This window comes from Trichoderma breve, chromosome 4 (genome assembly GCF_028502605.1).
Source record: "Trichoderma breve strain T069 chromosome 4, whole genome shotgun sequence".
Taxonomy (NCBI): Eukaryota; Fungi; Ascomycota; class Sordariomycetes; order Hypocreales; family Hypocreaceae; genus Trichoderma; species Trichoderma breve.
Window position 1 is genome coordinate 745 of NC_079235.1, and position 26,268 is coordinate 27,012.

Sequence of the window (26,268 nt, forward strand, 5' to 3'; positions counted from 1 at the left end):
GTCGTCCCTTCCATCGCATTCACATTGATCAGTGCCATTTCGGGAACAGCCATCGCCAGATTGGAAACCCCTAAGCCAACCCTCCAGCTTAGCCAATTTCTTCTGCTCGGTGGTGCTGCCTGTCTCCTCCTCATGCCGACACTTCTACCGAGTCTCCAAACCCCAGGTGTTGTATACGGCCTCTGCTTGGCAATGCCAATTCTGGGCGTTGGAATGATGGCACCAAGCGCCTTGCTTTTGCTGCTCGGTATGAGCAACCGCGAAAATCACGCCACCATGAATGGCGCCGGACTGGGCCAGTAAGGGTCGATGTAAGATGAGGCCACCAATACGTCGCGGTAGCAGTAGCTTGAGCTCGGAGCCGACGATGACGGGGCTGACAGGGACAGGGGAGCAAGTTGCCGGCCCGCGAATAGCGACCAGCCTCCACTATGTAAGCCCATCCTTAGCGAAGCGTCCTTCTCCAGGGCTCGCTGGAACAGCTCCACAGCCCAGCGGATCTCGGCATCCCCAAGCAGCAACAGGCTGGCGTCCGCAACATCACCACCGTTGGTAGTACCAGTAGCCACGCGCTGCCGTATCGCCATGAATCCATCGCCAAATACTGTCTGGTAGTCTTCTGCTCTGTCTGTCTCGCTCTCGAATTCCCTTTTCGGCTCACCATCTTCGCCTATAGGGAACAAATGCCCCCCAGTGCAGCCAGCCCAGCTCACCATGGCCACGTCGGACGCTCCCGTGCTTTGAACAAGTGACTGGCAAATCCTTTTCAGTTTGCCAAAGAGCGCATACACCTGCTCTTCCGACATGTTGACCAGACTCAAATCTTGCTTGAGCTGGAATGTCAGCTGGTTCAGCCTCGTCGGATGCCTTGACACTCCCACTCGCATCAATTCGTCCTCGTAAAAACACAGAGGTGTTATAATTGGCATGGTGCAGGGTAGCAAACCGACATGGCTCGATCCCGACTTGCTGCCAGAGGACCCAATGTTGAAGATGCGGCTGTTGCATTGGGCCGTTTGTTGTCCATCAGCCGTAATAGCAATCACGCCGCACGAGATGGTGGGAAACAGCTGTGAAGCATCCCGCATGGCCTGCTCAACTGCCTTGGCGATGGTGATGCCATTGCTGTACAGATTGGCGATGCGGCCTGCAAGCATCGACGCCAGAATGGCCTCACCTCCGCCGCTGCTGTAATTGAACAACATGATTAGCAGAAATAACATTGGAAGGTACGAGCAAATAAAGCCATCATGTTTTGCGTACCAAGCTATAGCCACATTCTTGTCGGCATATAAACCAGAGCCCAACACTGCTGTATCTCCCACCCTCCCAACAGGTTTGAACATCATCCCGCCTGTTGAATTCGCTGCAGCAAGGTTGCCATGTACATCCAGCACCACCGCACCAACTGTGCCGTGCTCTGACATCTCGGCCTTCTTCTTATGCCAGTAGCTGGTTCGACTTTCGGTGGCAAAGTAGCTATTGGGCACTATTTCCAGTCCCAACTGCTTAGCTAGCTCATCGCCGCCAGAGCCAGCGATGAAGACGGGTGTGGTCGGCCCCGAGTTGTCCAGCATCGCTCTCGCCAGCTTAATTGGGTTTTTGGTCTCATGGAGGCATACAGCGGCACGGTATGCAGAGGTTGCGCCGTTAACAATGCCTGCTTCTACCTACAACCCAGGTGGTCATGCTTGTTAACCAAGGATACAACAAACATTGAAGGAAGTCAAGTTGTACCTCAAAATTGCCATCAACATTTACAGCAGCCCCCTTACCAGCGTTAAAGGCAGGATAGTCTTCCAGTTCCGCTACAACTTCTTCGGCCACGTCAACAGCGAGAGTCCCTTTTCCAAGTGACGCCTCAGCCCTACTGACTAGGTCTTTAAGGAATGTATTCGTGGTGTGGTAGCTCTCCGCATTTCCTATCCACGATTCTGATGCTCCGCCATGGAGGACAATTCCTCCACAAGCCAACATGATTGATAAAAATGTTGATAATAATGGTTAATCTTTGCTTTTTTGGAGCGCGGGCCTGGATTTGAGCTTGTGTGATATTGGTCATAGACTATGTATTTTTTAAATAGCGTGTTGATGAATAAACACAAATCCAAGTTGTATCGTCAATTGACTAAAAATCGTCATATTGAAGGGATTCTGACTCTCAACTTCATACAAGCCCACGATGAGGTGTTAATCCACCGTTCTAGTTGTAGCCTTTTCGTCAGCCAAAGGTCGCTCGAGTAAATTCAAGGCTCTGCTTGAATACGTAATGTAAGGCCCCCAATTTAAGAAGGACTACTCTTAAGTTGGCCGTGCGTTGTGGTGGCAGGCCAGACTGTACTGGGGGCCTCACCTAAGCAGCCGCAGGAAGGTTGGTGGCATGCTCTAGCTACAGAGTACGAAGATGTGCCGTGAATCAAGAACAAACTTGTCGTCTATGGGGGCTTATGATATGGAAGTATTAATAGTCTGCTCTATCCTGCTTCCATCTGCCATTCTCATCCTCCTCATCCACCTCACACTCCTCATTTAATATACTCTACCAAAGAGCAGAAACGTGTTCCTTACGTGACTCAATACCTTACAGTCCTGTTTATTTAAATAACCATCAAATTCATTTCAAAATGCGTTTCTCTACCATCCTCATTGCTGCCACCGGCGCTGTTGCCGCTTCCCTTCCCGCTCGGGTAAGTCATTAACATGTGTACCACACCGAAAACAAAGGTCTAGCAGCAAGGCTTACTGATTATTCAAAGACTGTCGAAAATGTCGCGAACGAGCTTGCCTGCGTTGCCCGCGGCGACATGGCCTGTGCCGGTCTTGTAGGCAAGCGCAGCGTCGATGAGATTGCCAATGAGCTCGCCTGCGTCGCCCGAGGTGACATGGCTTGTTCCGGTCTCGTCTCCAAGCGCGGCTCGGACTCCGTTGCTAACGAATTGGCTTGTGTCGCTCGTGGCGACATGGCATGCGCTGGCCTCGTTTCTAAGAAGCGTGCGACTGAGAATGCCGTCAATGAGCTCGCTTGCGTGGCTCGTGGCGATATGGCTTGTGCTGGCCTTGTTGGCAAGCGCTCCCCCGAGGAGATCAATGAACTCGCTTGCGTGGCTCGCGGCGACATGGCTTGCGCTGGCGTAAGTTGAAATCATTGACTCGAATGAAGAATTGCTGTGCTCTAACGCCGAGATAGGCTGTTGCAAAGAAGAGATCTACTGCTGAGGTTGCGAACGAACTCGCTTGTGTTGCTCGCGGTGACATGGCCTGCTCGGGTGTAAGTAATATCACTCTTTTTTTGCCCAGAGCAGCATACTGAAAGACATTTTAGCTTGTTGCTTAAACATTAGATGACTGTTTATACGATAAAGAGTATAATCAAATGATGTTCAGCTTGTTTTGCATGGCTTATTTGTCTATGAGAGTCAGGGTTGTTAAGAAGAGGGTTGTTATGAGGAGAGCTGTTACATCCTTTGAAGACCCGGCTATGAATTATCTCGCCTAGGGTTATTAGAATATAATAGTTCTTTGCATGTCCACTTCGTTCTTCTAACTCTCAACTCCTGAGATTTACTCCAACATAATGATATCTGCTTTCTTGAGAAGAGCACCATACTTAAAGGGAGGGTATCTTCTGCCAAACATGTTTTTCACATCTAATCAATGCTTCCGTGAAGGCTATGCGCAGAAATAGATCATGTAATATTAATCATGACGCCGACATTGCATTTATGGTTACGCGGCAGATTACAGGTAGGCAATAAAGAAAAAGGTAATTTGGCAGCAGCTGACGGTGAAATCCAAGGCCCATGTATTAACTTAATTTTTTGGTCTTTTGAATCTCATGCATAGTCTGGTAATCTGTGATCTTTTGTATCGCTGTCTTTCTTCCTAGGGAACCGGCTGGACCTCCTACGACATGGTCTGGGAAACATGGTATTTTGGCGTTGCAGGTGCATCTTGATGAAATGATTTCTCTATTATTTCAATTAAAAGACAATCCAAAAGAAGTGTGTGCACAGGATAGCTCACCATATTGTCAAGCCTGCTAAATACTCGGTTACATGAAGGCACTATGCATGGTATATTGGGCTGGTGGGAGCGTGTATGCCGATCAAAGTCCTTCTTGGAGGCAAAGCCAGCACCTGAAGTCATGCACTCAGGCTGATTGCAAAAGAAGACTTTTACATGTGACTTGTAGTGTTTGCGGAGGTCGCACGCCCGTTCAAAGACAACTTGAGACGTACAGCCTGCGTATTTGCAACTCCATGTACCATTATCATTTGGAAATCCCATCTCATAGACATCGGCAGGAAACCAGTCATCGGTAGTAGCCTCCAGAGATGGCTGAGGTGAGCTAGTGGTGCTAACATCACCTATCCATAGACCTGTACTATCAGATCCAGTTGAACCTGGCGCACTGTCGATAACCTCCGTAATTTGGCTGAGTAAACCAAAGGAGATGGCTGCAGGGTCCAGTAACAAGCTTGGATTTTCTGACAGCCTGCTACGGTTTGTCAAGCCTAGGGAGTTGGCAGATGGCATATCTAAAGGCTCCGACGAATACATTCTTGGGCACACTAAAGCATTACCAATCTCCAGACGACTTTGACTACCCAGCAGACTTGGCACATTCATGTGACCTTGCTCTGAAATAAAATCTCTATCATCCCAGGCATGTGTATCCTATAAAGAACTCCGGTTAATTCAGTTGCTAGTATTAGATATATAAGGTGAAAGCTTATACCAAATGCTCATCGACGAAATGTGTATTAGTTGACTGGAAAAAGACTGTGTTGTCCATGGTGATTTGTTCAGGTGTACAAGGTTTTAAGTACACGCGTGCCAACAGTGAGAACGACGGTAGTAGAAAGCCTAGCACGGCTAAGTTTAAAAGCAGTGTTCAGGATATTCCAATATGACTGTCAGTCAGAAGAGCAGATAAAAAACACTAACTTTTCGGCCTTTAATAATAAATTAGCTCCTCCTTTCGGCACATGCTATCGAATCCTTCTGCAGGCCTCAGGGAGCAACTCCGTACTCAACTGTCGGTTCACAGTCTAAGTAACCACCGAAAGATAACCAATACCGAACATAGGGTATAGTAGTTAGGTAGTCTTGCTACGTACTAGCGCCGTAGCACTGTTGACGTGGGAACGTGATGGGTTATGGAGACCGAGAATAGCTACTTATGTAACCCTAGTTTACTTTCAGAACCCGGTCTATCATAGCGTATCATTTCAGGTGCGATGATCCTTCTCGCTTCGTATATTCTGTCGTTGAAGTGATACGCAACGGCAAGGCAACTCCGTAAGCGTGTAGACTATGGAGTAGGTACATATATAAGTCTTCAAGATGCCGCGCTCCGCAGGACATCGGACGAATTGTACTACGCGACGCCGAACTACCTAGTAGTTGTGCTATTTGCAAATATGTTGGATCGTCTAAATCATTGGTAGTTTGGTGAGACCAGCCTGCCCTTCTTCTTTCGTGCAAGCCTGTCAAGGATCCTCTGGATATCTGACAAGAAGGATGCATGGAATCCTACCCCGTTATTCCGCTGCGGAGCTGTACTACGGCTCGCTGTCATTCTGGCTCGTGCGCTGCGGCCCTAGGCGGAAAGCAGCAGTAGCAGGGCACGGCTTGACGTATTAAGTGGCGCCCCAGCGCCAGCGCAGAGCTGTACCACGGCTTACTGTAATTCTAGCAGCTCAACCCAGCCGCTACCCCAGTTCATAACGGTGCCTTATCGTCATCTCCAGTCTTGCTCAGCGTCCATTATTGCCTTGCCACGTACCAATTCTACCCCAGAAAATGTATCTACTTGATCAGTATCCTGAATTACCCGTTGGTTCCACTTTGCAAGAGACCAACTGTGATGAGGGTAGCTCACAGTTGGTCTCTTGCAAAGTGGAACCAACGGGTATATAGAGTACAGAATACTTTTGAGATGTTGTTTCATCACCAACCATAGAACTGGAACAAGGAGCCAGCGAATTAAACGTATTTTTCTCAAGTCCACTTTCTCAAATGCAAATAAAGCTAGACCATTCAAAGTTTACCATAACTTATTCGTTAGAGTAAGTAAAATAGCAACGAATTAAACTACGCATACAAAATCCAAACATGGCCGTAATTTCCAAGACTATATGCCTCCTCAAGGCAGATCCTATGTGCACAAACCATGTATTGTAAATACACTGAGTTTAGGAGGCTGCCCAAGTCTTTGCCTAAGCACCAAACTTGGACTTTGTGCCTGAGACGAATGTGGTTCTCCCGAAGAAACTTTGTGTATTTTAATGCTGAAATAACCAAGTGAGAAGTTTGCTCCTGAGGCATCCGTCTGCTCAAGTTGAACTTACACCGCAGTTCTTGCATGTACAATTCTGGCCACAGCTACAGTTGTTTGGACCAGTGCAGCTGCAAGTTGTTCCACAATCGCAAGCCATTGTATCTTATGAATATTTGTCGTTGGTATTTGGGTATGATGAGCTAAAGGTCGCTCAAATTTTGTGTGGCGGCGTTCATCTTCCTTTTATAGGGTAATCGCCCCGTGTAAGAGCTCCGAGGCGTGACGTAATTATGAGACTACCCAAGCAACGAACATCATCTTTCTTGTGAAAGTGCGATGCAATAATGACAGCATGAGAGTTGGGACTCGATGTCAAAGTTTTGTAAGCAAAAATACGTGGGAAAAGTATGCTGCAAGATTCTGACAAGATCGGCCTTTCTTTAGGGTGCTTCCGTAGATTCCATCACTTTCTACTCTAACGATATACTACCTTTTGAGCCAGTGATGTTATTCCGATAGGGCCGTTATCAGTAAATGAAGAGCCACTCAATTGCTTTCGTTTCAAGGTGTTCAATGACCAGAAGATTGACATCCATACTAGATGTAAAATAATAAACGTTTGTTATAACGCCAGCCCATACTTGTATATTAAGTAGCCCCTTGCGTGATACTCAAAACAAGAGATATTGGCAGACGAACCTCGCCCCAGCTATTTTATCAATAACTTGTTGCTATATGAAGATGTGCTTTGTACATATGGGTTTCTTTCAGTCTGGCACTGCCATGGTCGATCCAGCGGTCTATGCAGCATGTCAAACAGCCCGTTGCGACGACTCTCATTGCTGGGTCTGAGGGTTGCCGCTCTCTATGCAGAGCGCCAATTAGCTCTGTGCTTCTCCGGTAGCTATGCCAACGCCTTTGCAGTAGTATATAGGAAACTAGGCTGTTACATTGCTAAAGATCCAACCAATAGACAGAGAAAGTTATTTATAATTTTGCATGGGATTCTTCAGTGGACGTTTTCTCAGCTAAAAGTTCTGAGAGTTCCCGTTCTTTACCAATCCGCCAGGTAACTTTATTACCCCATCCCTTCCCTTTAGCTACCTTGTTCTCATTTGGTAAGCTTCGCCAGCGCCAGCGAGGAATACGCTGGGCCCCATCTTGAAAAAGCGAGATAACCCATTCTCCAACTATGGGCGTCATCTTGAATCCGTGCCCTGAGTCTCCCGCAAGAACGACAAGAGAGCCGTTCCAGCCGGGGACATAGTCAATACAGAAGTCAGAGTCTGCGGTATCCGAGAACCAACACAACTTCTTATCTATGAACGGTCGATCTGCTAGCCATGGCAAAGTATTGCGAAGTAGCAATCTTAGCTTCTGCTCGTCTTCCTTCGGCATGAACTCGTTCAACAGGTGGTCAGCTGGTGGCAATGATACGCCATCAGCTCTAGTGTTGGTATACCCAGCACCGAGAGGACAAAGTTTCAGCAGGCGGGTAGCAGGGTCTGGTTCGAAAAAGAAGCCGAGATCTCGAACATTCACGACCGGAATACCTCGGAGTAGGTCTGCCTCGTCCGCATGAAGAAGAATGTGGCCAACAGACCAGCATCGAGCGGTAGTAAAACTTGCCAGTTCTGGAACTAAAGATGCTCCAAATGCCCCTAGGGCGAGGATTGTTGTTACAGAACGGTGCACCTTACCATCGGACGTTCTCACCCCAATGCATCGCTGTTCTCGCGGGCCCGTGGCTTCGTGCAATATCTCGATAACATTTCCTCGCTGCTCGCCCGTGATGAATTTAACTCCAGCCCGGGCACAGCGAAGAAACATTGCGCGGATAACGTCTCCCGAGTGTGCGTAACCTGCTATGCGATTGAGGTAGCCTTTGAAGCCCAGCATCGGGCCCGAGAGCTGCCACGCACTGCGACGGAAGTCTGCCGGACTGTTCAGGGAGGATATTTCATTCGAAAATAGCGGATGGCTTTCCACTACCTGTAAAGACTTTTCGAGAGTTTCCGCTACTTTTGGGGGAGCTTGAGGCGACCTAGCGACGATGTAACCTGTTTGATGGTAGTGAGGAGCGAAGAGCGGCTGGCGCCAGCCATTTTCAATGGCTTTCTGTGCTTGTTTGTCAGTAGTTGATCGGAAGCCAAGATTGGAGGAGATTCAGTGTGACTGAGGTTGCAACTCACCAGCGTAAGGTCACGATAGAAAGGATCTTCGTATTCAGCTCGGATGATCTTATTGATATCGTTGGCAGCAGAGTACCGAGAGGGAATCTCATCACCCCTTTCTAGGACAGTGACATCTGTATAACCATCTCGTAAAAGATGTAAAGCTGTGGAAAGCCCAAAAGCTCCCGCGCCAACAATTATTACAGAGTCATGTTTTGATGGTTGACGCCATTCCGCGGCTTGTGGCGCTTGAGGGGTAGCCATAGGGAGGACAGTCAGGTGGAAGTCTTCACAGTGTACTATTACAATAAAGGATATGCCAGGCCATAATCAGAGCGTTCGGCAGAGGACGAGTTCGCATTTATATACCAAATTAGTCACAATAAAGACATGCAATCCGGGAGTAGAAATTCGACTCAATCGTGGGCCAATATGAGAGTTTCCACTCAAACAGGCTAAAGAGGTCAAGCAACAGAAAAGCAGAATACGGACATACACTAAAATGGATGATGCTCGACAGATGATCAGTTATGTTTGGACCAAGGCTTCATAGAAAATTGGAGAGAAGGCGCTGCGCACTGCCGATTGGTCCAATTACCCGCAAGCCTCGTTAGTGCTGATGCTAGTGCCCTGATCGCTGGAGAGCAGGAGTGTTGCGAAATTGCAACACACGATGCCTATTGGAAGCCAACATAAAGAAAGCTCAAGGATATTATGAGAAATCCGATCTTGTTTTGTAGTTGTATCGGGGGCTTTCTATTAATTTTGTTTCGGTAGAATGAGGGCCCGCGGGGCGGTAGATTTACTGTAATCCTTATACTGGTATGGTACAAGGATTTGTTGCGGGTTAGGCCAATCAATCGCAGGTGTACTCCATAGCAATGATTGTAGAGGAGCAAGTTGCTCTACGAAGACCAGGTGATAATATAATAATATCTGCTTCATTAACAGGTGGGAAGGCATCTTTAAGCTGATTATCCTAAAGCTCAAAGGATATTTTCCTCGTGTATTTACTCCATATTTGATGTTTCATTTTACACGGCTAGGCTAGTTTCAGCTTGGTTAATATAAGTTGGGCGAGAAAATACACTTCATTCAAGATTGCCCATTGGAAGGTCTTTCTTTAATAACTAAAAAATCCCTATAATGCCTAAATCCATTAACTTTCACGAAACAATATTTGGAAAATCATTTCCAAAATCATTTCCAAGAGCCTTCAGGCGGACCAAATGTTTCCCCAGATGCAACCTTCTTCAAGACATTTTGGCCAGAATTATAGTCCAGCGTCTGACTGGTAATAGTGTTACCCCACCAGTTCGGAGGGCTTGTCTTGGTCAGATTAAGAGTAAGAAAGATCAGGATGCTGCAGAGTGCGAGTCCCACATCCAAGCCAGCGGATGTAATGTAATTATAGCGAGCCCACCACCCTTGGTGCCGGTTTTTGATGACATAGGCGAAAAGAAAACCAACTATGGCCCAGCTGAGGTAGTTCAAGGGAGTAGCAGGCGGGATCCAACCGCAGCCCGCGAAAATCACAGGCGCCATAATGTATCTAATCTGCGAGCGTGGATAATTGCGGACTAGGAGGTAGAGAGTGACGGGAAGGATAGCACCCGCCAAGAAGAACCAATAGAGACTGCTATAGAGCTGCCCTGGTGAAAAGATGCGAGCGGGACCGATTAAACCCCATATGACGGAATTGGAGAAAAAGACGCGACCGCCAGGGCATGTAAAGTTATTGGATTGCTCAGGGGAGCATATGTCCTCGATCGAGCTGAATGCCCAGTTCATGACCGCAATCTGCACAATCCCCGACCACAACGTTGCCACAACTTGTGACCAGAAGAGGGTGCAAGGTGGTACCTTCATGTAGTGCCCGAGCTTGAGGTCCTGAGCAAAACTGAGGGCTTGGTACATGGTCATGTATCCATATGTTTTGAAGAGCATCATGGCCATCGGTCGTCCGGGGTAGATGTAGCCGACGATAAATTCAGTGAGGACGTTAAGTCCAAGCCTGATGTCAATCATTGGCATTAGCCGTGTGGCTCGCGCTTACTACAGCCGTATTGGGAAGAGGGGAGGGAAGGGATCGGTTTACGGAGAGGAGGGTTTGACGTACTGCACGTTGGTCATCGCATGAACCATACCCATTGGAATAGTCCATACCAATGGTATAATAAAGGCGACAGTAAGGACCCACCAAGGCATTTTGGTATCCCAAGCGTATAGGAGACCAAACGACAAAGCTAGCATAACGGCAGATAGAGTAGCATACCACCAGTCCGGTGCATCCGGATATTTTTTCATCAGTCGCATATGCACATCATCTTCTTGCCTCCGAGCTAGCTTTGCCCGTAGCCAGATCTCAGAACCATGGAATAAACCGGTGTTGATCAAGACTGAGATGACCATAGCGAATGAGACGCCGAATGAGAGTACTCAGGTCGTAGGGAGGAAAAGAGGCGAGTAAGCCTTGTATGCGTCTATATTTAAGGTGATATCGGGATTGAGGACCCGAGACACGTTATAAACTTTGCCAGTGTTATCGTATACACTGGAAGTTCCCATCGGAATGTACTTGGCGTACGAAACTCCAGAAAAATGTACCGCGATGGCAGTTATCCAGAAGAAGACAACAACGCCAACCAATGTATTTGCAATAGCGTACCTAATGAAATCAGCGTCTACTAGTAATGTGACTGGATCTCTGTGAGTGCCTCATAAAGAGGCTGCATTAACACTTACCACGGCGGAATGAGGGGACTCAGCACATAGGCCGAGACAACAGTCCAATCCAACGTCAGGGGTATCAGCGAAATTCCGCTGATTCCTCCAAATAGTTGGTTGACCACTGGGTCGTTCGGCTTGATCCATGTAACGAACGCGAAAACGCTCAGACCTTCAAAGAGAAATCCGGGTACCCAGTACCAGACGAAGGAGCCCACGGCTACGTAGATAAAATACCGATAGCGGCCGACAGACCATTCATCGCTCTGTGAGGTATCCTCAGGCGCGTGGTCGTGAAGGGTGTACATTAGGGAAGTAGAAACCAGGTTAGAGGGCCAAATCATGGCTGCTGGCCAGCTTTGCGAGGTCAGCGTTACAATGATACGTCGAATTGGGCTTGAAGCGATTAGAAGTTCAAGCACTTACACAAGAAAGCGTCGACTTATTCCAGCTATACCGTAACCAATCATAGTCGAAGTCCACGTAAGGAGAAGTTGGAATCCCCATCCAAAGGACTGTCCATAAAACTTCTGCTGAGCTGTAAGGACATCGGTTGAATAAGCCGCCCCGATACCAAACCCAGCATTTGCCATCACGGTGACTACCACGTGCTCTTTCACATTAAAGGGCCCGGGATTGAGAGACCAACGGACTCCGAATGTCATGAATATTCGCTGGGGCATTGTAAGGGACCACAGGCGGCCGATGGGGTAAGCGAGAAACTGCGCGACGATAGTAGAAATCGATATTGCAGGCGACCGCAGGTGAAAGAGCATGTTCATTCCGCCACATATGGTGACAAGGAATAGACCAATCGCCCACGCACGAATGGTATTTGCTGGCATTTCCTCATCGTAATTGCGGACGGCTGCCTGGACTTCTGGGAATGGAGACGCGTCGACGCCAATCTTTTCAGATAATGGCACGTCGTTGCCGGGCTCACCATTCGAACGTTCAATCTCCTCAACCTTAGCTTTGCGAATATAATGATCTCCTACATTTTTTCCAAGATTGACAACAGTATCGTGCAATTCCTCTTCGAGATCGGCCTTGGACTCAATCTCATTTATTCGGGGGACATCGCTAATCATAGCCCCATCGATAGGAGTTATTTGACGAGCGGAGGGTGCCATGGCAAAAGTAGAAACGAATGCACCGTTTGAATAGCCAGCATATTCGAGAGCAACCGATGCATATCTAAGTGACTTATTTTATACATGAACGAATGGTGATTTCGATATGTTGCTGTTGAGTTTGATCCCGGGTATTCCGACATGTAGATAGCAAGCACGTTGCTCATTCGCTAGAATATCCTAGCGTGAATGTAATCCCCCGCGATCCAGGAAGCTGAGCCAATGCTAGTTGTGCTAGCGCGCATGGTAGTTCCACTGTCGATTGGCATTTCTCCTCATCTTTTCCCCCGTACGAGATGTGAATTCCATTTTTCTATCAAAACCTCTGAGGCAGTAAGGTATGAATGGCTCTTACGTATATCTTGCCACACGGCTCAAGACAATATTGCGATTATGTCACAACCTAGCAAGAAGAGGTCCAAGAATGGTGAGCATTTACGCTAATTCGAAGACGGCAGGCATACACGGCTAACACATGCATATTGGCTAGGATGCTGCGCCTGTAGAGAGAGACGAATTAAATGTGATGAAGGGTTACCAGCGTGTGGGCGGTGTACACGCTTAAGCTTGAATTGTTGTAAACCAGAACCATCAATCCCCCTTAGGCTCCGGCGACGTGGTTATGGCTCTATCAAGTCGCGAAATACCTGGGAGCCTCCGAACATTTTGCCGAATGTACAGCAGCAAAGTCCAAGTTCGCCTCTCAGTTCTCCAGCTCCCGAAGGAGACGGTGTCCCACTGTCAGATGCCGGCTCGTCAATGAGCCGCGAGGATCAAGGCTTCTCTACAGCCAGCCGCGGTGCTTCTTCAGTCTCCCTGGTTACACCTGTGGTGATTGAGGATGCGTTATCCACCACACCAAGACCTCTATCCAGTGAAGCAATCACTGAGCCGCAGCAAGAGGCATATATGTTACTATCGCCTTCATGTGCTCGGTCCCATGTGCTACTGGATAATACTTTCGATATAATCCTTCCCGACAACGGCATGGAGGAGACATCTTGGCTTGGCGACAGTGATTTATGGGAACCGACTCTCCCTCCATTCCCTGCCGTCATTACAGGGACACCGAATATCCCTTCACAATCTCAGTGGATTGGGTGTATCAGCACTTTAGCCACTCCTGCATTTCAAGAAGGCATGACTGCCGCAGACTCGAATTCATCCACTTGGCCACATTCCATACAAGTATCCTCTGACCTACATCATCTCTCTTCGCCGAGATTATCTTTGCATTTTGACTTACCAGATGCTCTCAACCTCGACAATTACGAAAAGAGAGCGTTAGAATACTACCAGGGTCAATACACAGACTTACGTAGCGTAAAAGGATTTTCCTGGTCGGCTTATTCCATATTTCTTACTATTGCCTTGAAGGAAGAGGTGGTCCTTCGCTTGATGCTGGCTGTCTCACTACAAGGCATATCCCATCACAGTCACGACAAAGGCATTTCGCTATCAAGTAAAGCGAACCTCAACAAGGGGCTGAAACTCCTACACCGAATTCTTCTACAGGAGCATCCTAACCACCTTGTTGTGATGGTCTCATTCTGGCTGCTCATACTATGCACAATGGATAACGCTGCCTCTTCAACAGGACTGCAGAGGCGAGATCTCAATGCAAAGATCCACAATTATGTTATCACGCATCGCCTCTACGATCGGTGCAGTTCTGCTGCCGAAGACCATGTTGTGGAACCGAATAAAATCTTCAATAATGAGACAGCCTTTCATAGTCTCATCTACAAACTCCTTGGAATGCTCATCTATGCCGATGTGCAACTAAACTTCGTCTCACATGGGGGTAAACTCTCTGATCTTCTTCTCGAGGGTGACTGTATGCGGCGCATACGACAAATATCTCGAAACTACCTATATCTCAATCATGGCGACAGATATCCGTCTTCAGAGCTCACTTACGATATAGAAAGTGTCGAGTGCTATGACGTATATCATGAGCAGCACAGGTTGTACCACCTGCTTAATCAACTGTTCTGGTTTGGGATGGGTAATTATCAAAGCATCCAAAGCGAGATTGACACACTGGAAACAGTAAGTTCTACTTCGACAAATGAGTAGAGTATTACTGTTTGGGAGCTAAATACTGATTTCATCTCTCTTGGGGAGAGGTATAGAAATATAGCTCTTTTTTCCGCATAGCACATTGTGACACAATCGACGGGAGGTATCCGCGGATCCGTTTCCAGATTGATGCCGCGGTATGCGAATTTTATGCTATTCGTTTGTATCACTTCCGCTGCCAGGACGTGCCGTCGCCTGATATCCGTATTCAAGATTCTGTTTCATCATTCCTGCAGATTGCACATCGCCTCCAGCGCATGAAGGCCCGCTACAGCTGGTTTGACCGATCTCTTTTCCTCGTTGGTATTGAAACGCGTGATGCCATCCACAGGGATTGGATACAGGGACGGATGATTCGGGCTGACTTGATCCGAGCCTTGTCTAGGGTTTGGGAGGGCGAGAAGATGTATGGGCGGCGACTTAGCAAGGAGCAGATGCGGGTTATCCTGCGAGGAGAAGGGGTGCTGCATGATTCCGCTACAGTAGCATCAGCTTGGCAATAGTTTTGTTCTAGGTTCCTGCTAAATGTCAAACACGTCCATCGATTGGTGATACGGATTATTTGCTAGCCTTTCACTCCTCTTCCACATAGTTCATTTCTGAAGTTCAATTGGCCAGATTATCCATGACCGTGTTTAAATAAGTGTCTGTCTCCTGGGTATACGGGTTTGATGAAGTGGGATATTGTCGTTCAACTTGTTTCCAGCGGAACAATGCGATTGGCCAAAATATCCGCACTCACATCTCCTCTACTACATAAAAGAGACAGCCTGGGGAATTACACCAGCTGTATCCCTATACATCGCTACTTTTCAGAATAACAGTAAATCTGAAGACCTAAGGCACCCTTTACGTTCGCTTCCTAGTATAAGTTACTCACAAGATGACTTTACGGACACTGGAGAATGGCGAGAGAGGCCAAAATAGTTGTGGTGTTCGAAATCATGACTATCCGCTTGCCGAGGTGCCCGATATTGCTGATTCGCAAATTTGGAAGCAAGTTGAAGGATTCTTCACCAAAGTCCATGCCCCGTCATTTGGCCAGCTGAGCAACGCCGAGGACTTGGCTGTATCGCCTGACGGCACAAGACTCGCATTTACTGGGTACATCTGGAGCTCGCTGAAGGACGGTCCCAAAGCACATGTTTACATTGTTGATCTACCCGCAGGATCAAGCATGTCAGCAGATCCTGTGCCTATGGCTGTTTCTCATGGCCCGCATAACAACAAGAAACCCAAGTGGTCTCCCGACGGGAAGATGCTGGTCTTCCTATCAGACAGAATTCGAGCAGGGCAATATCAATTGTTCTACTTGAGATCCGATAGACTTGGAGAAGCGCAGCCCTTGGTCTCGGAACCTCTCCAAGGCATCATCGAAGATTTTTCTTGGTCGCATGATGGTAGCAAAATACTTATAGGTCTCGCGGCGTTCGGTCTGCCCAAATCTGGCTTCGAAGGTTCTGGAACGCTCGTTGACCTGGATGTCCCTCGATCACAATGGACCCCGATTGTGAAAACAGACCATGCTGCGATGGATGTCCGCAGTCTTTGGCTCCATGATTTACAAAGCCATCAGACGCGCCGGATTAGCCTCCCTGGAAGAAACATTTGGCGGTTCGCTTGGTGCGGTCCGCAGGATGCGGTTGCCATTGTCAGTGATCGACCTGGCGAAGGAGCGTACAAGGAATCTTCTCTTGTCAAAATATCACTCTCGAATTGCGTGGAACGTGTTATGGTTGAAAGAGGGGAATACTTTATGGCGCAGCCAACTGCTTCACCTTCGGGTTCGAAAGTTGCTTTTGTTGAATCCGTCGGTGGGGACCGCACCAAGCTTGCTGGCTGTATCGTCTGCGTCGATAGCAAGACCAATAAGCAGACGCGAATCGCCTCCAATGTCGACATTTCAAGTCTTGAGTGGTTCAATGAAGAGACTTTGTTTAGTATGGGCTTGAGAGACCTCACATCGGTGGCTCTTAAGGTTGACGTGCTCACCCATGAGGTACGTGAGCTTTGGTCGACAGGCAATGCTTGTGGCCCTTCTTACCCTCAGCCAGCCGGCCTCCCTGGCGGAGGATTCGCTGTAGTTAGACAGGGCTGGGAGTTACAGCCGGAAATTGGATTGGTTAGCGAGGCCGGCGCATATACCCGAATACTCTCTTTCGAAGACGATGGTGGACGCTGGCTTCGGCCCCAGCTGGGCCAGAGCCACGCAGTCTCTTGGGAGTCTACAGACGGCTTAAAAATCCAGGGGTTCCTATACCTCCCTCCCAAAGGACAGAAACCATACCCTCTGATTCTCAATGTTCATGGAGGTCCCATGAGCGCCTTTATTGACCAGTGGATGGGATATCGAACTTGGGTAGCCTTTTTAGTAGCTCAAGGATATGCGGTCCTCAACGCGAATCCTCGAGGCTCCCTTGGACGAGGTCGAAAGTTTACACAGGGCGTGGTAGGGGACGTTGGGGGCGGTGATGCAACCGATCTCCTGAAAGGGCTTGACTATCTTGTCAGTTCTGGTGTTGCAGATGCCTCCCGATTGGGTGTCATTGGGGGTAGCTACGGTGGCTTTCAGTCAGCTTGGCTGACCACTTTGACAAACAGGTTCGCCGCCGCAATTCCTATTTCTCCTGTTAGCGACTGGAACTTGCAGTGGTTGTCCAGCGACCTTCGCCAGCGGACTCTGGACAATCGTCCTTACAATATAGAGAGTTTGTATTTTCGTCGAAGCCCACTGAGATATGTCCACCGTTGCAAGACGCCAACGCTGCAACTAGTGGGAAAGGTAGACCAGTGCACTCCACCTGCCCAGGCACATTACTATCATACTGCGCTTCTGGATCATGGAGTTAAATCATGTATTGTGGAATATCCGAAAGAGGGCCATGGCATTCGCCAATTTCCCGCTTTAATAGATGCTTGTTGCAGAATGATTAGCTGGTTTGGCCATTTTATGCCAGTAGATAAATAAACTCAGTAATACAATTGATTTTTTATTTAATTGTACTTGATGTAAATTAATACGCCAGTGTTACATACCTGTTGAGAACTTTTTAAACAAACAAGACCCGCGATACAATGCCTGTCAGCACTACAGTGAGTTACTTCTAACGAACCATGTACAATATTCCAGCAGAGACTCAATTGATATATACATGTACGCCCATATGCCCCTTACTATCAAGGCCATAATGGATCTTTGAGATCCTCTAAAAGCCTTTAGCGCAAATTCCGCTTGCTACAAGATAATTCTCAGGTACGCGCGCAACAGCTGGTTGGCAGGGAGCTACGACAACATTCATAGTATATACTTTTTAGTAGCAAGGCTACAGGTACAGTAGACTTATCTGCAGCTGAGAAGTAACAACCCTGTCAAATAACACAGTCCATCTTGCTCTGCTAGATTATTATTGTATGACTTCGCCGAATGATGCTTTTGTGCTGCTGACATAATGCATATACAAATGCAGAAATCACTAATAATGAGCACGCAATCCGTTTCGCATATATTCCACTTTTGTCCTCTTACACACCACTCGATTTCTTGCCCTCCATTGAAGCCCTAGGTCTATCGACCAATACCTCACAATTTAATGCTTGCGACGATTTGGGGTTGAGCCAAGTAGAGTTTCCGTGAATATATCTCGAAGGTAGTTGAACATGGCCCCTACTGCAAATAGAACCCTCGACGGCCACAAGCTACTGGTCCTCCTAGGAGTAACAGGACCGCCAAAGTCGCTACTTGGCACGGAGTTCCGACTCGAGTGGATAGCAGAGCTTAAAGAGCTGTTTCCTGGCCTGGAAATCGTCACTGTCAGAGACACAACATGGAATACGCCATCATTCCAGAAGAAATTCCCCAACGAAGAGTGGAAGGATGTCACTATCCTCGTCACCGGGAGTGCATTACCAACAGCGGACATTGCTCCAAAGCTGGAGTATGTGCAGCTGCAGAGTGCTGGTGCAAACCATGTTCTCGACCACCCTCTGATACGAGAAACAAATGTCGCTCTCTGTACAGCTAGTGGTGTGCATGGGTACGAACCTCCAAGATTTAAATGAGTGAATCTGACATGCTGACTCGTCGTGAAGACCACAGATAGCTGAGTGGGTAGTAACAACATTTTTAGCCTTCCAACATCAAAGTCAAAAGTATAACAACTCCATAAATTGGGAATAATGTCTAACTTGATTTCGTAGTTACTCGATACGTTGATATCCAGCGCCAAAGCCGGTGGCAGAAGTTGGCAGAGCCCGTGAATGACGCAGTTCAACAGCGAGTGTAAGCTGAATCTGATCACCTAAGTGACAACATGAGATACAGTGAGTCTAATAAGTTCTCAGTGGCATTCTTGGGTACGGCGCCGTCGGTCGCCAGGTAGCTCGAGTCTTGAAAGCATTAGGCATGGATGTCTACGTGTGTACTTTGCACCCGCGTCTCTCGCCTGAGTCGCGCAGAGATGAGACTTATACGCCAGCAGGCCTCGGTGACCCTGAAGGCATCTTGCCTAGCAAATGGTTCTCGGCTGGGGATACTGAAGGCTTACATGAGTTTCTGAGCTCCGGCCTCGATCTACTTGTCATTACTCTTCCACTGACACGGAACACACGGGGTCTCATCTCACGAAACGAATTAGCTTTCCTTGCTAAACAGAAGACATTTGTTTCAAATGTCGGCCGGGGAGAGATCATCAAAACAGATGACTTGATTGACGCGCTTGAAGACGGCGTAATCCGCGGAGCTGCACTTGATGTGACAGATCCTGAACCATTGCCAGATGGCCACCGCTTGTGGAGCACGAAGAATCTGTTCATTTCACCGCACGTCAGTGGAGATTCTAGCGCTTACGCTCAAAGGATATATGAGGTTCTCAAGTATAACCTCATTCGACTTAGTGAAGGAAGAGAGCTCACGAATAAAGTGAACAGAAATGAAGGATATTAAAGAGCTCTATGCGATACTTGCCAAGTCCATCACTTCCTTATGTATATATCGGACATCAGCTTTTTCTATAGCCGACGTTATGCTGTTCACTATTGAAAACAAAACGTACTTCGATCAGCTAGCGCAGCCTTTTTATGAGGCTGAATCCCGGGCTACCTATCCCGATAACTGAGGACTTGACAACAATCAAGCTCTTTCGAGAAGCAAACTACTGTACTCTGGTTAAGAAGATTGTTGAGGCAAGCTTCAAGACGGGAGCCATAAACTACGGTGATGGATCGATTACAAAATAGGAAGATGATAGCCTGCGCTGTTCATGAGTAAACAATAAAAGCTCTACTGAACAGTAGTTTCTGGAGTAAATCTTCAACTGATAGCATTATATTAAGCCGTTGACAGAGCCTGCTGCACTGCACGCACTTGTTCAATAGCCTTGCTAAAATAGCTCCGGTGGAGATTGATCGTTTCGGGTATGTTGATTTTGCCGTTTGAGTAAGCATGCAGAATACTGGTGTGGGCTTCAGATCGCGTGCGTGCTTGAACCAAAGAGTGGCGTGATAGACACTAACCATGATCTACAGGTGAAGATGGAATCTTTCTGATTTGTCCGTTATCGGCGAGAAGATGTGGATATACGTCTACTCGCAAATGTAACATACCGACATCACGATAAATCGAGACTAACAGTCTGGTTGTGGCCCAAGTCTTACTGCTGGTCCTCCTGTAAAAGACAAACCCTAGCCAATTGAGAACAACATTGCTTTCATGATGGCAGCAGCTAGCATTGCGAGACCTCTACACATATCAGGTAAGCCACTGGATGAACCGATTGAATCGGCATCGCAGGAAAAGCCAATTGCTTTTGATCCGCTCCAGCATCTATGCTACAATCGACCCTCTTCAACAATCAGCCTTCATGACCTTGGCCTCGATTTCCCAGAAGCCAGCTCACAAACGGCCATCACTGCACCATTCCCACTCTTAACTCCCTCTGGTGTTCGTGAGCTTCGTGCCGACATCTTTCGCCCCGACATTGTTGGCAAATATGGCTCGTGGAAATATCCTGGCGTCTATCGCATCCGCGGATATGGGCCGGCCGCACCGTTTGCCTACTCCATGTGGCGAAGTCCCGAGATGCTGAAAGCTTGTTCTGACGCGGCTGGTGTGGACTTGGACATTATCATGGACTATGAAATTGGGCAGCTTAACGTTCAACTGCCAAAACATGTCGACAAGAATGGTGCAATCACAGACAATCTACCCCCACCAGAGCCGCCAAAAGCGAGCAGCGACGATGTTGAACCAGATGAAGACGGTGCGGATCTCAAAGACCTTGTTTCGGCATGGCATCGCGACTCGTATCCGTGGGTATGCGTGCTAATGCTCTCTGATCCGGTCGGCATGTCGGGCGGCGAGACAGCCTTGCGCAAAGGCGATGGAGGCATCCTAAAGATGAGGCAGCCAGGCATGGGATATGCTGTCATGATGCAGGGGAGCATGGTCAAGCACGCTGCACTGCGGACACTCGGCAGCGGCGAGCGCATCACCTTTGTCGTCTCGATGCGTCCACGGGATCCGATGCTGCGAGACACCAGCACGTTGCGCACCGTCAAGCCGATCAGCAATAACGACGAGCTTTTTCGACAGTGGGCGGACTATCGGCTGAATGTTGTAGCTCAGCGTCTGGCTAAGATGCGTGATACCTTGCAGGCCGAAGGAAGGCCAGCTGCTGAGACGCACCGGCTAACGAAGGAATGGGTTCAACAGCAGCTTGAGTATCTACAGACAACAGTGGATGAGATGGATCTAAGTGATTATATAGCCCCGAATTTTAAATAGCATGCATAGGAGTATCACGATGCGAGGCAAAGCTTCATATTTACGGCAAGTTTGTGCTGGATATGGGCAATGTGATGTAGTGAAAATTGTGTGTTGGAAAATTTGACCATCAGTTTCTACTCGGGTTTTTTTATGTATATGGCACTTTGCTTTAGGCATATCTCAATCGTTGTCCAACGTCAAGCTTCGCCGCCTTGTCCAAAATGGCTGTTCCGAGCGCAATATCGCTAAGACTTAGTCCACGATGCCAGAACAATATCGTTTCGTCGTCGCTCTCTCTGCCCTTTTTCAAGCCCGCCACGATCTGGCCCATCTCCGCATGGAGATTCTCTTCTGTCAGCTTGTCGTTGTCCACATGCTGCCGCAAGGCCCCTAGTGGCAGACCCTTGCGACACTGGCCCCAGTCGTCGACGATCATTTTGTCCATAATGTCTGTCAGTGAAAGCTCCAGGGCACTCATTGTGCCATAGGGCATCACCAGCGCACCCTTCTTTATCCAGCTTGTCTTCAGCAAAGGTTCGGGTGCTGGCAACCGTGACGCTTCAACGATAATGTCTGCTCCTACAATGGTCTCTTCCCAGTTATCCAGCACGCGGATTGGCCTCCCTAGCTCCTTTTCCAGTCTCGCACCCAGAGCTTCACGACTCTCTTTGCGCTTGGAATGGATGCGAATCTCATCAAATTGGAAGAGACTGGCTAGTAGACGGATGTTCCAGTAGGAGCTGCCACGGGCGCCAATATGTCCCAAGATTTTAGGCTTACTGGGTGCCAGATACTTTGCTCCCAGGGCTGTAACTGCGCCAGTGCGCATGTCCGTAATAGATGTCGCATCTATAACTGCCTTGGGCACGCCGGTGTCTGGGTCGAACAAGTTCAAGATACCAAACTCGGAGGGTAATCCGTGCTTGTAATTGTCAACAAAATCCCCGACAACCTTGACGCCTGCCGCATTAAGCGGATGAACGACGCCGCGTAGAACGTTGAAGTGGCCTTTGGCTGAATCGCGCGGCACAAGATGCACTCGTGGTTCAATGACTGCTTGCTTGCGTCCCTGCGCATCAAGCGCCTTCTCAACGGCCTCTAGTATCTCCGAATCAGTAAGCTCTAGTGCCGCAATATCTAGGCCATTGAGGTATGTGATATGAATGGGCTCTGTCGTCGCGACCATCTTTGCTGCTGTTAGTACGTAGACTGCTATGCTCAAACAAAGTGCCGCAATCAATGGTAACTTTTACAAGACAAAATAGCTTTTTATATGTAGCGCGGCGGGTACAGCATGGCTTAGGCCCTCATCTAATATCAAGTCACATTTTGCTGATGCAGACGGAGTACGCAGTATGGAGTCAGCGGTAGCATTGCGTGCTCTTCGATCTCCGCTCCGGGATCGGCAAGCATCTGTGCCATAATAAAGCAGTGGAGGTGTATGCAATAATCAGTCATCCGCGCGCTCTCGAGGGCCCATCTGGCAACCAAAACGAATTGCTCCATTCTCGACTGTCCTGGAGGCTGTCTAGCAGAGACGCCATAACACTTGAAACGGTAGGTACCAGTCGAATGTGATTTCGACTTTGACAATCGAAGCTACCAATTGGCTTCACTAGCTCATCATTGAGAGGGTAAATCTGCTAATCACTATAGGTGAACTTGCTCCGAGGTCTAGGATAATTTTTTAGATAAAAAAACTCCATTACTTTCATACTTGTCGAATATCGTGTGAAGGCAATGCTTGGTGCAACATCGTTATGACATTCCCTGACTTAGTTGCTCTTCAATTGACGGACCAGATTCGCGGTGATGGCGTTAATTAGAATGCAATGTACGTTTCCTTGGAGGTCATGCAAGTGAGAACGGGCGAATTGCTTACAGTGTCGTTCCCGCGCATGGACAGCCAACAGCTCTGACTGATATTGCAAAGGATATACATGCTCACGGTAAAATTCACAAAGCGTTGCAACAAGTGGTAGCATTCACCTCAAACAATTCATGACACTCGTAATAATTACTAGCTTTGGTGCAAAATAAACTATCAAAGTTTGAGGTTGCTCAAGCATTTAAAGATTAGCCAGGGCATGGCTGCTAAGACTTTTGCACATTGAACATGGCCACGCTCATCAAACTTTAAGGTTAACGCGACTAGTACACTTGCAAATGTAGATGATATAGTAATTTAGAGTTCGTATAAGGATTATCCCTCTATCCAAGTTTCGAGAACACCTCCTGGCAGGAATGCATGTATAGTGGCATATCTACTGTGATATAACCGCAAGTACGAGGAAATAGAGGGGCATTCTACTCTAGCCCTCAGCTCAATCCACCATATACTGCGACCAGCTTTGCGATACCATAAATACATCAATAAAAGCGCAATAGGATCTTTTCTTTGCAATAAGGATTTGAAAGGGCCACATATACAGCGGGTGAAGACTTCTGTTTGCCCTATGGTGACCTGATTATCTGAGAGCCGTTGGATCTCAGATACGGCATGAGCGGCTTTAAAATACGGGTTGTTTTCCGTTGTCGATGAGTCTTCAAGATGACAGACGCTAGCCAAGGCTGTTAACATGCCATCTATACCTTTCTCTGGTAGAGGAAAGTTCATTTCCGCGAAAGTTGACTTCATGATACAGAATAGACTGTCCGAGCGTAGCGGGTTAGCTATACACCATAGAGACATTTTACCCGTGTTGATGCGTAACCATTCCAGATCCGTGGGCTCAGTAGGTTTAAGGGGCCACGATTCTTCAGGTGTAGTAGCATCAGGAGTCGAAAAAGACAAGACGGCTAACGCAGCTGCTGTTCCCCAGATTGCATCCTTATCCTTGATTTCAATTGGTTCATTTAACCTTTTGTTGAAAATCGCTAAGCTTTGAGACCGGTGATAGCACTCTTCTACCGAGAGACGGCAGTCCGACGATTGAGTCAAATGACGGTCATACGCATAGGCCACTGCTATGGAGGCGTGCATCAAGAAAGGGTTCTGCGGAGATTTTATGTTACCATGGTCCCGGTAGTACAATGGAGTAGATATATAGCCTATCATCTGCTGAATATAGACAGGGCTCAGCCCTCTGACGAAACTTACGAAGAAGGCTAAGGCCATGAGGCTGCGATTCACTTGGACCATTTTAGGGTCGTCTGGAGTAATGAGGCTTCTTCCTAGATACCTAGTCACAAAATCCTGACACTTTGAGTCTAGTTGATAAAAGTTTGATCCATCAGATGTCCACACAGAGCTGCTGGGAGGTGCTTGAAGCACCGTTCCTTGTCTAGCGAGCTGCGATGCATATATAGCAGGATCACAGGTGAAGGGCTGCAGGTCAAGAACATCAAGTCTGAAGTTGCATAATACCCCGAATGAAATGCATCTCTTGCAGCACGGTTTGCTTTCATCACACTACCAGCCCAAGAATGGGGTTAGCGATGTATCATTTTAGTAAACAGCCGAGATATACTACCTTGACTTTTCTGAGCTTGCAATTCCGGCAGCCAAATCTCGACCTCGTCATGAATCTGCGTTCCCGAACCTTTGCTGGACAAGTCGGCGCCATATTTGGCTTGTTTCTGATGCTGCGGAAGAGTAATACTGGAATAACTGTGAGGGTTTTTCACAGCTCGAAATGATGAGACGAGCTCCCATCTCCCTAGCCCTTTACCTGGATATACAAGATTCTGATTGGCGGACGGCTGCATGAGCGACCATATGCTAACCCTTTTTCGCATATCACTATTAGCGGTCTGGAGCTTTATACTAGCCACCATTCGGGTACAGAAGCCTCCGATTGGCCGTTAGTTCACTTACAACTTGTCTCGCGGAGCAGAAGAGAGGTGATAGACCTAACAATCTCGTAGTCTCACAATTGCTTAGAGATAAAGAAATGGGTATTTAATGTCAATTTGATCCTCCTGAAGAGCTAGAATAACCTTTAACCTTCTCTCATGACTCTTTGACCTCAAATCAAGTTGTCCAACAGCGCAGAACTTCCACTAACCCCAACTCTAATACCTACAACATGGCATCCTCCTTCTCACTCCCCGCGGCCCTCAACCTACCCACAACTAGCAGTGAGAGCGTTGCGGACACTATTTATCGCTGCGCTTTGGCTTGGGACTCAAACGATGCAGCCCTATTCGACTCCAGTTTCATGCCTGACGGCATATTCGAAGTCAATGATCACACCATGCAAAGCTTACCCGAAATCCATGCCAAGGGGCTCGCCCTAATCTTCAAGCTTGATACGACGCACATAGTCACCAACGTGCGTGTCCAAATGAGAGAGGAAAGTCAGGCTAGCCTGACAGCTACTGTGCTGGTACAACATTTTGTCAAGGGCAAGGGCATGGAACCTGGTCAAAGGAGCCTGATGTCAGGTAGTCTCTATTGCGCCGAGCTAGCCAATGACACAGATGGGCTGTGGAAGTTCAAGCACCTAAAGATCAGGTCTATCTGGGTGGAGGGTGACTATAGCATTATTGAAGACAACTTTAGCGAGGTTGGATGGCAAATGGAGTGAAAAGTAATCTTGAATACTCTCCATCTTGACCTCATAGCCAGGTTAAGTAATATATATGAATAGAAACAAAACATCGGCACTACAAGAACAATATTCTTGTGAAAGATTGTGGGAACCTAAGTGATATACTGCGCTGTTATGAAGAGATCTGGCTGAGAAGATGGAAAGAGATGTAAATAGAATGTTGTTACAAAATAAAAAGACTTGCTATAATATCTGTAGACTGGTATCATTTCGGGTTGTTATCTACTGCGGTGCTGGCAAGATGTCGTCTTGCAGCTGTTGGACCTCACAGACGCGTCAGCCGACGACTCTACTTCAAATTCTTACGACACAGTTGCAATTGCTTGTAGGGTGATCTTCCAGTAACTTAGCAAAATAAATACAACGCCAGTGGGTGGGCTCAACACCCGCTAAGCCTGAGCAGTTACATCGTCAAGACTCTAGAACATGGAGCCGTTCAACTGGATAGGTAGGAGCCTGCCTTCGAGCCAATGTACAGCTGTTGAGCCTCTGAAACACTTAAATCAGCCTGGAACTCGCCAAAATGGTGGTGAAGGAACTGAGACACGCTATG

General features: G+C 47.8%; 11 protein-coding genes across 11 annotated transcripts; 6 read left to right on the plus strand and 5 right to left on the minus strand.

The window, feature by feature from the left end:
* Positions 1-266: 266 nt before the first annotated feature.
* T069G_06284 (asparaginase domain-containing protein) lies at positions 267-1,977 on the minus strand (the record flags this gene model as incomplete). The annotated part of the gene is made up of 3 exons (XM_056173494.1): positions 267-1,188; positions 1,264-1,670; positions 1,738-1,977. The coding sequence occupies 3 exons, from the start codon at positions 1,975-1,977 to the stop codon at positions 267-269; spliced, it is 1,569 nt and encodes a 522-aa protein (XP_056027073.1).
* Positions 1,978-2,624: 647 nt separating this feature from the next.
* On the plus strand, positions 2,625-3,334 carry T069G_06285 (uncharacterized protein; the record flags this gene model as incomplete). The annotated part of the gene is made up of 4 exons (XM_056173495.1): positions 2,625-2,687; positions 2,757-3,131; positions 3,188-3,268; positions 3,323-3,334. The coding sequence occupies 4 exons, from the start codon at positions 2,625-2,627 to the stop codon at positions 3,332-3,334; spliced, it is 531 nt and encodes a 176-aa protein (XP_056027074.1).
* Positions 3,335-7,270: 3,936 nt separating this feature from the next.
* Positions 7,271-8,721, minus strand: T069G_06286 (FAD dependent oxidoreductase domain-containing protein; the record flags this gene model as incomplete). The annotated part of the gene is made up of 2 exons (XM_056173496.1): positions 7,271-8,401; positions 8,476-8,721. 2 exons carry the CDS (start codon positions 8,719-8,721, stop codon positions 7,271-7,273), a joined length of 1,377 nt encoding a protein of 458 aa, XP_056027075.1.
* Positions 8,722-9,657: 936 nt separating this feature from the next.
* On the minus strand, positions 9,658-10,869 carry T069G_06287 (OPT oligopeptide transporter protein domain-containing protein; the record flags this gene model as incomplete). The annotated part of the gene is made up of 3 exons (XM_056173497.1): positions 9,658-9,926; positions 9,975-10,471; positions 10,577-10,869. 3 exons carry the CDS (start codon positions 10,867-10,869, stop codon positions 9,658-9,660), a joined length of 1,059 nt encoding a protein of 352 aa, XP_056027076.1.
* A 27-nt stretch (positions 10,870-10,896) lies between these two features.
* On the minus strand, positions 10,897-12,317 carry T069G_06288 (OPT oligopeptide transporter protein domain-containing protein; the record flags this gene model as incomplete). Its single annotated transcript, XM_056173498.1, has 5 exons — positions 10,897-11,125; positions 11,203-11,280; positions 11,341-11,541; positions 11,611-11,699; positions 11,775-12,317. The coding sequence occupies 5 exons, from the start codon at positions 12,315-12,317 to the stop codon at positions 10,897-10,899; spliced, it is 1,140 nt and encodes a 379-aa protein (XP_056027077.1).
* Positions 12,318-13,889: 1,572 nt separating this feature from the next.
* T069G_06289 (uncharacterized protein) lies at positions 13,890-14,902 on the plus strand (the record flags this gene model as incomplete). The annotated part of the gene is made up of 2 exons (XM_056173499.1): positions 13,890-14,369; positions 14,453-14,902. 2 exons carry the CDS (start codon positions 13,890-13,892, stop codon positions 14,900-14,902), a joined length of 930 nt encoding a protein of 309 aa, XP_056027078.1.
* Positions 14,903-15,282: 380 nt separating this feature from the next.
* Positions 15,283-17,367, plus strand: T069G_06290 (prolyl oligopeptidase family domain-containing protein; the record flags this gene model as incomplete). The annotated part of the gene is made up of 3 exons (XM_056173500.1): positions 15,283-16,398; positions 16,450-17,107; positions 17,174-17,367. 3 exons carry the CDS (start codon positions 15,283-15,285, stop codon positions 17,365-17,367), a joined length of 1,968 nt encoding a protein of 655 aa, XP_056027079.1.
* A 689-nt stretch (positions 17,368-18,056) lies between these two features.
* T069G_06291 (d-isomer specific 2-hydroxyacid dehydrogenase, NAD binding domain-containing protein) lies at positions 18,057-19,341 on the plus strand (the record flags this gene model as incomplete). The annotated part of the gene is made up of 5 exons (XM_056173501.1): positions 18,057-18,275; positions 18,330-18,433; positions 18,489-18,541; positions 18,597-18,678; positions 18,741-19,341. 5 exons carry the CDS (start codon positions 18,057-18,059, stop codon positions 19,339-19,341), a joined length of 1,059 nt encoding a protein of 352 aa, XP_056027080.1.
* A 768-nt stretch (positions 19,342-20,109) lies between these two features.
* On the plus strand, positions 20,110-21,180 carry T069G_06292 (uncharacterized protein; the record flags this gene model as incomplete). Its single annotated transcript, XM_056173502.1, has 1 exon — positions 20,110-21,180. One exon carries the CDS (start codon positions 20,110-20,112, stop codon positions 21,178-21,180), a length of 1,071 nt encoding a protein of 356 aa, XP_056027081.1.
* A 151-nt stretch (positions 21,181-21,331) lies between these two features.
* Positions 21,332-22,348, minus strand: T069G_06293 (ornithine cyclodeaminase/mu-crystallin family domain-containing protein; the record flags this gene model as incomplete). Its single annotated transcript, XM_056173503.1, has 1 exon — positions 21,332-22,348. The coding sequence occupies one exon, from the start codon at positions 22,346-22,348 to the stop codon at positions 21,332-21,334; it is 1,017 nt and encodes a 338-aa protein (XP_056027082.1).
* A 2,842-nt stretch (positions 22,349-25,190) lies between these two features.
* On the plus strand, positions 25,191-25,691 carry T069G_06294 (snoaL-like domain-containing protein; the record flags this gene model as incomplete). The annotated part of the gene is made up of 1 exon (XM_056173504.1): positions 25,191-25,691. The coding sequence occupies one exon, from the start codon at positions 25,191-25,193 to the stop codon at positions 25,689-25,691; it is 501 nt and encodes a 166-aa protein (XP_056027083.1).
* Positions 25,692-26,268: the final 577 nt, after the last annotated feature.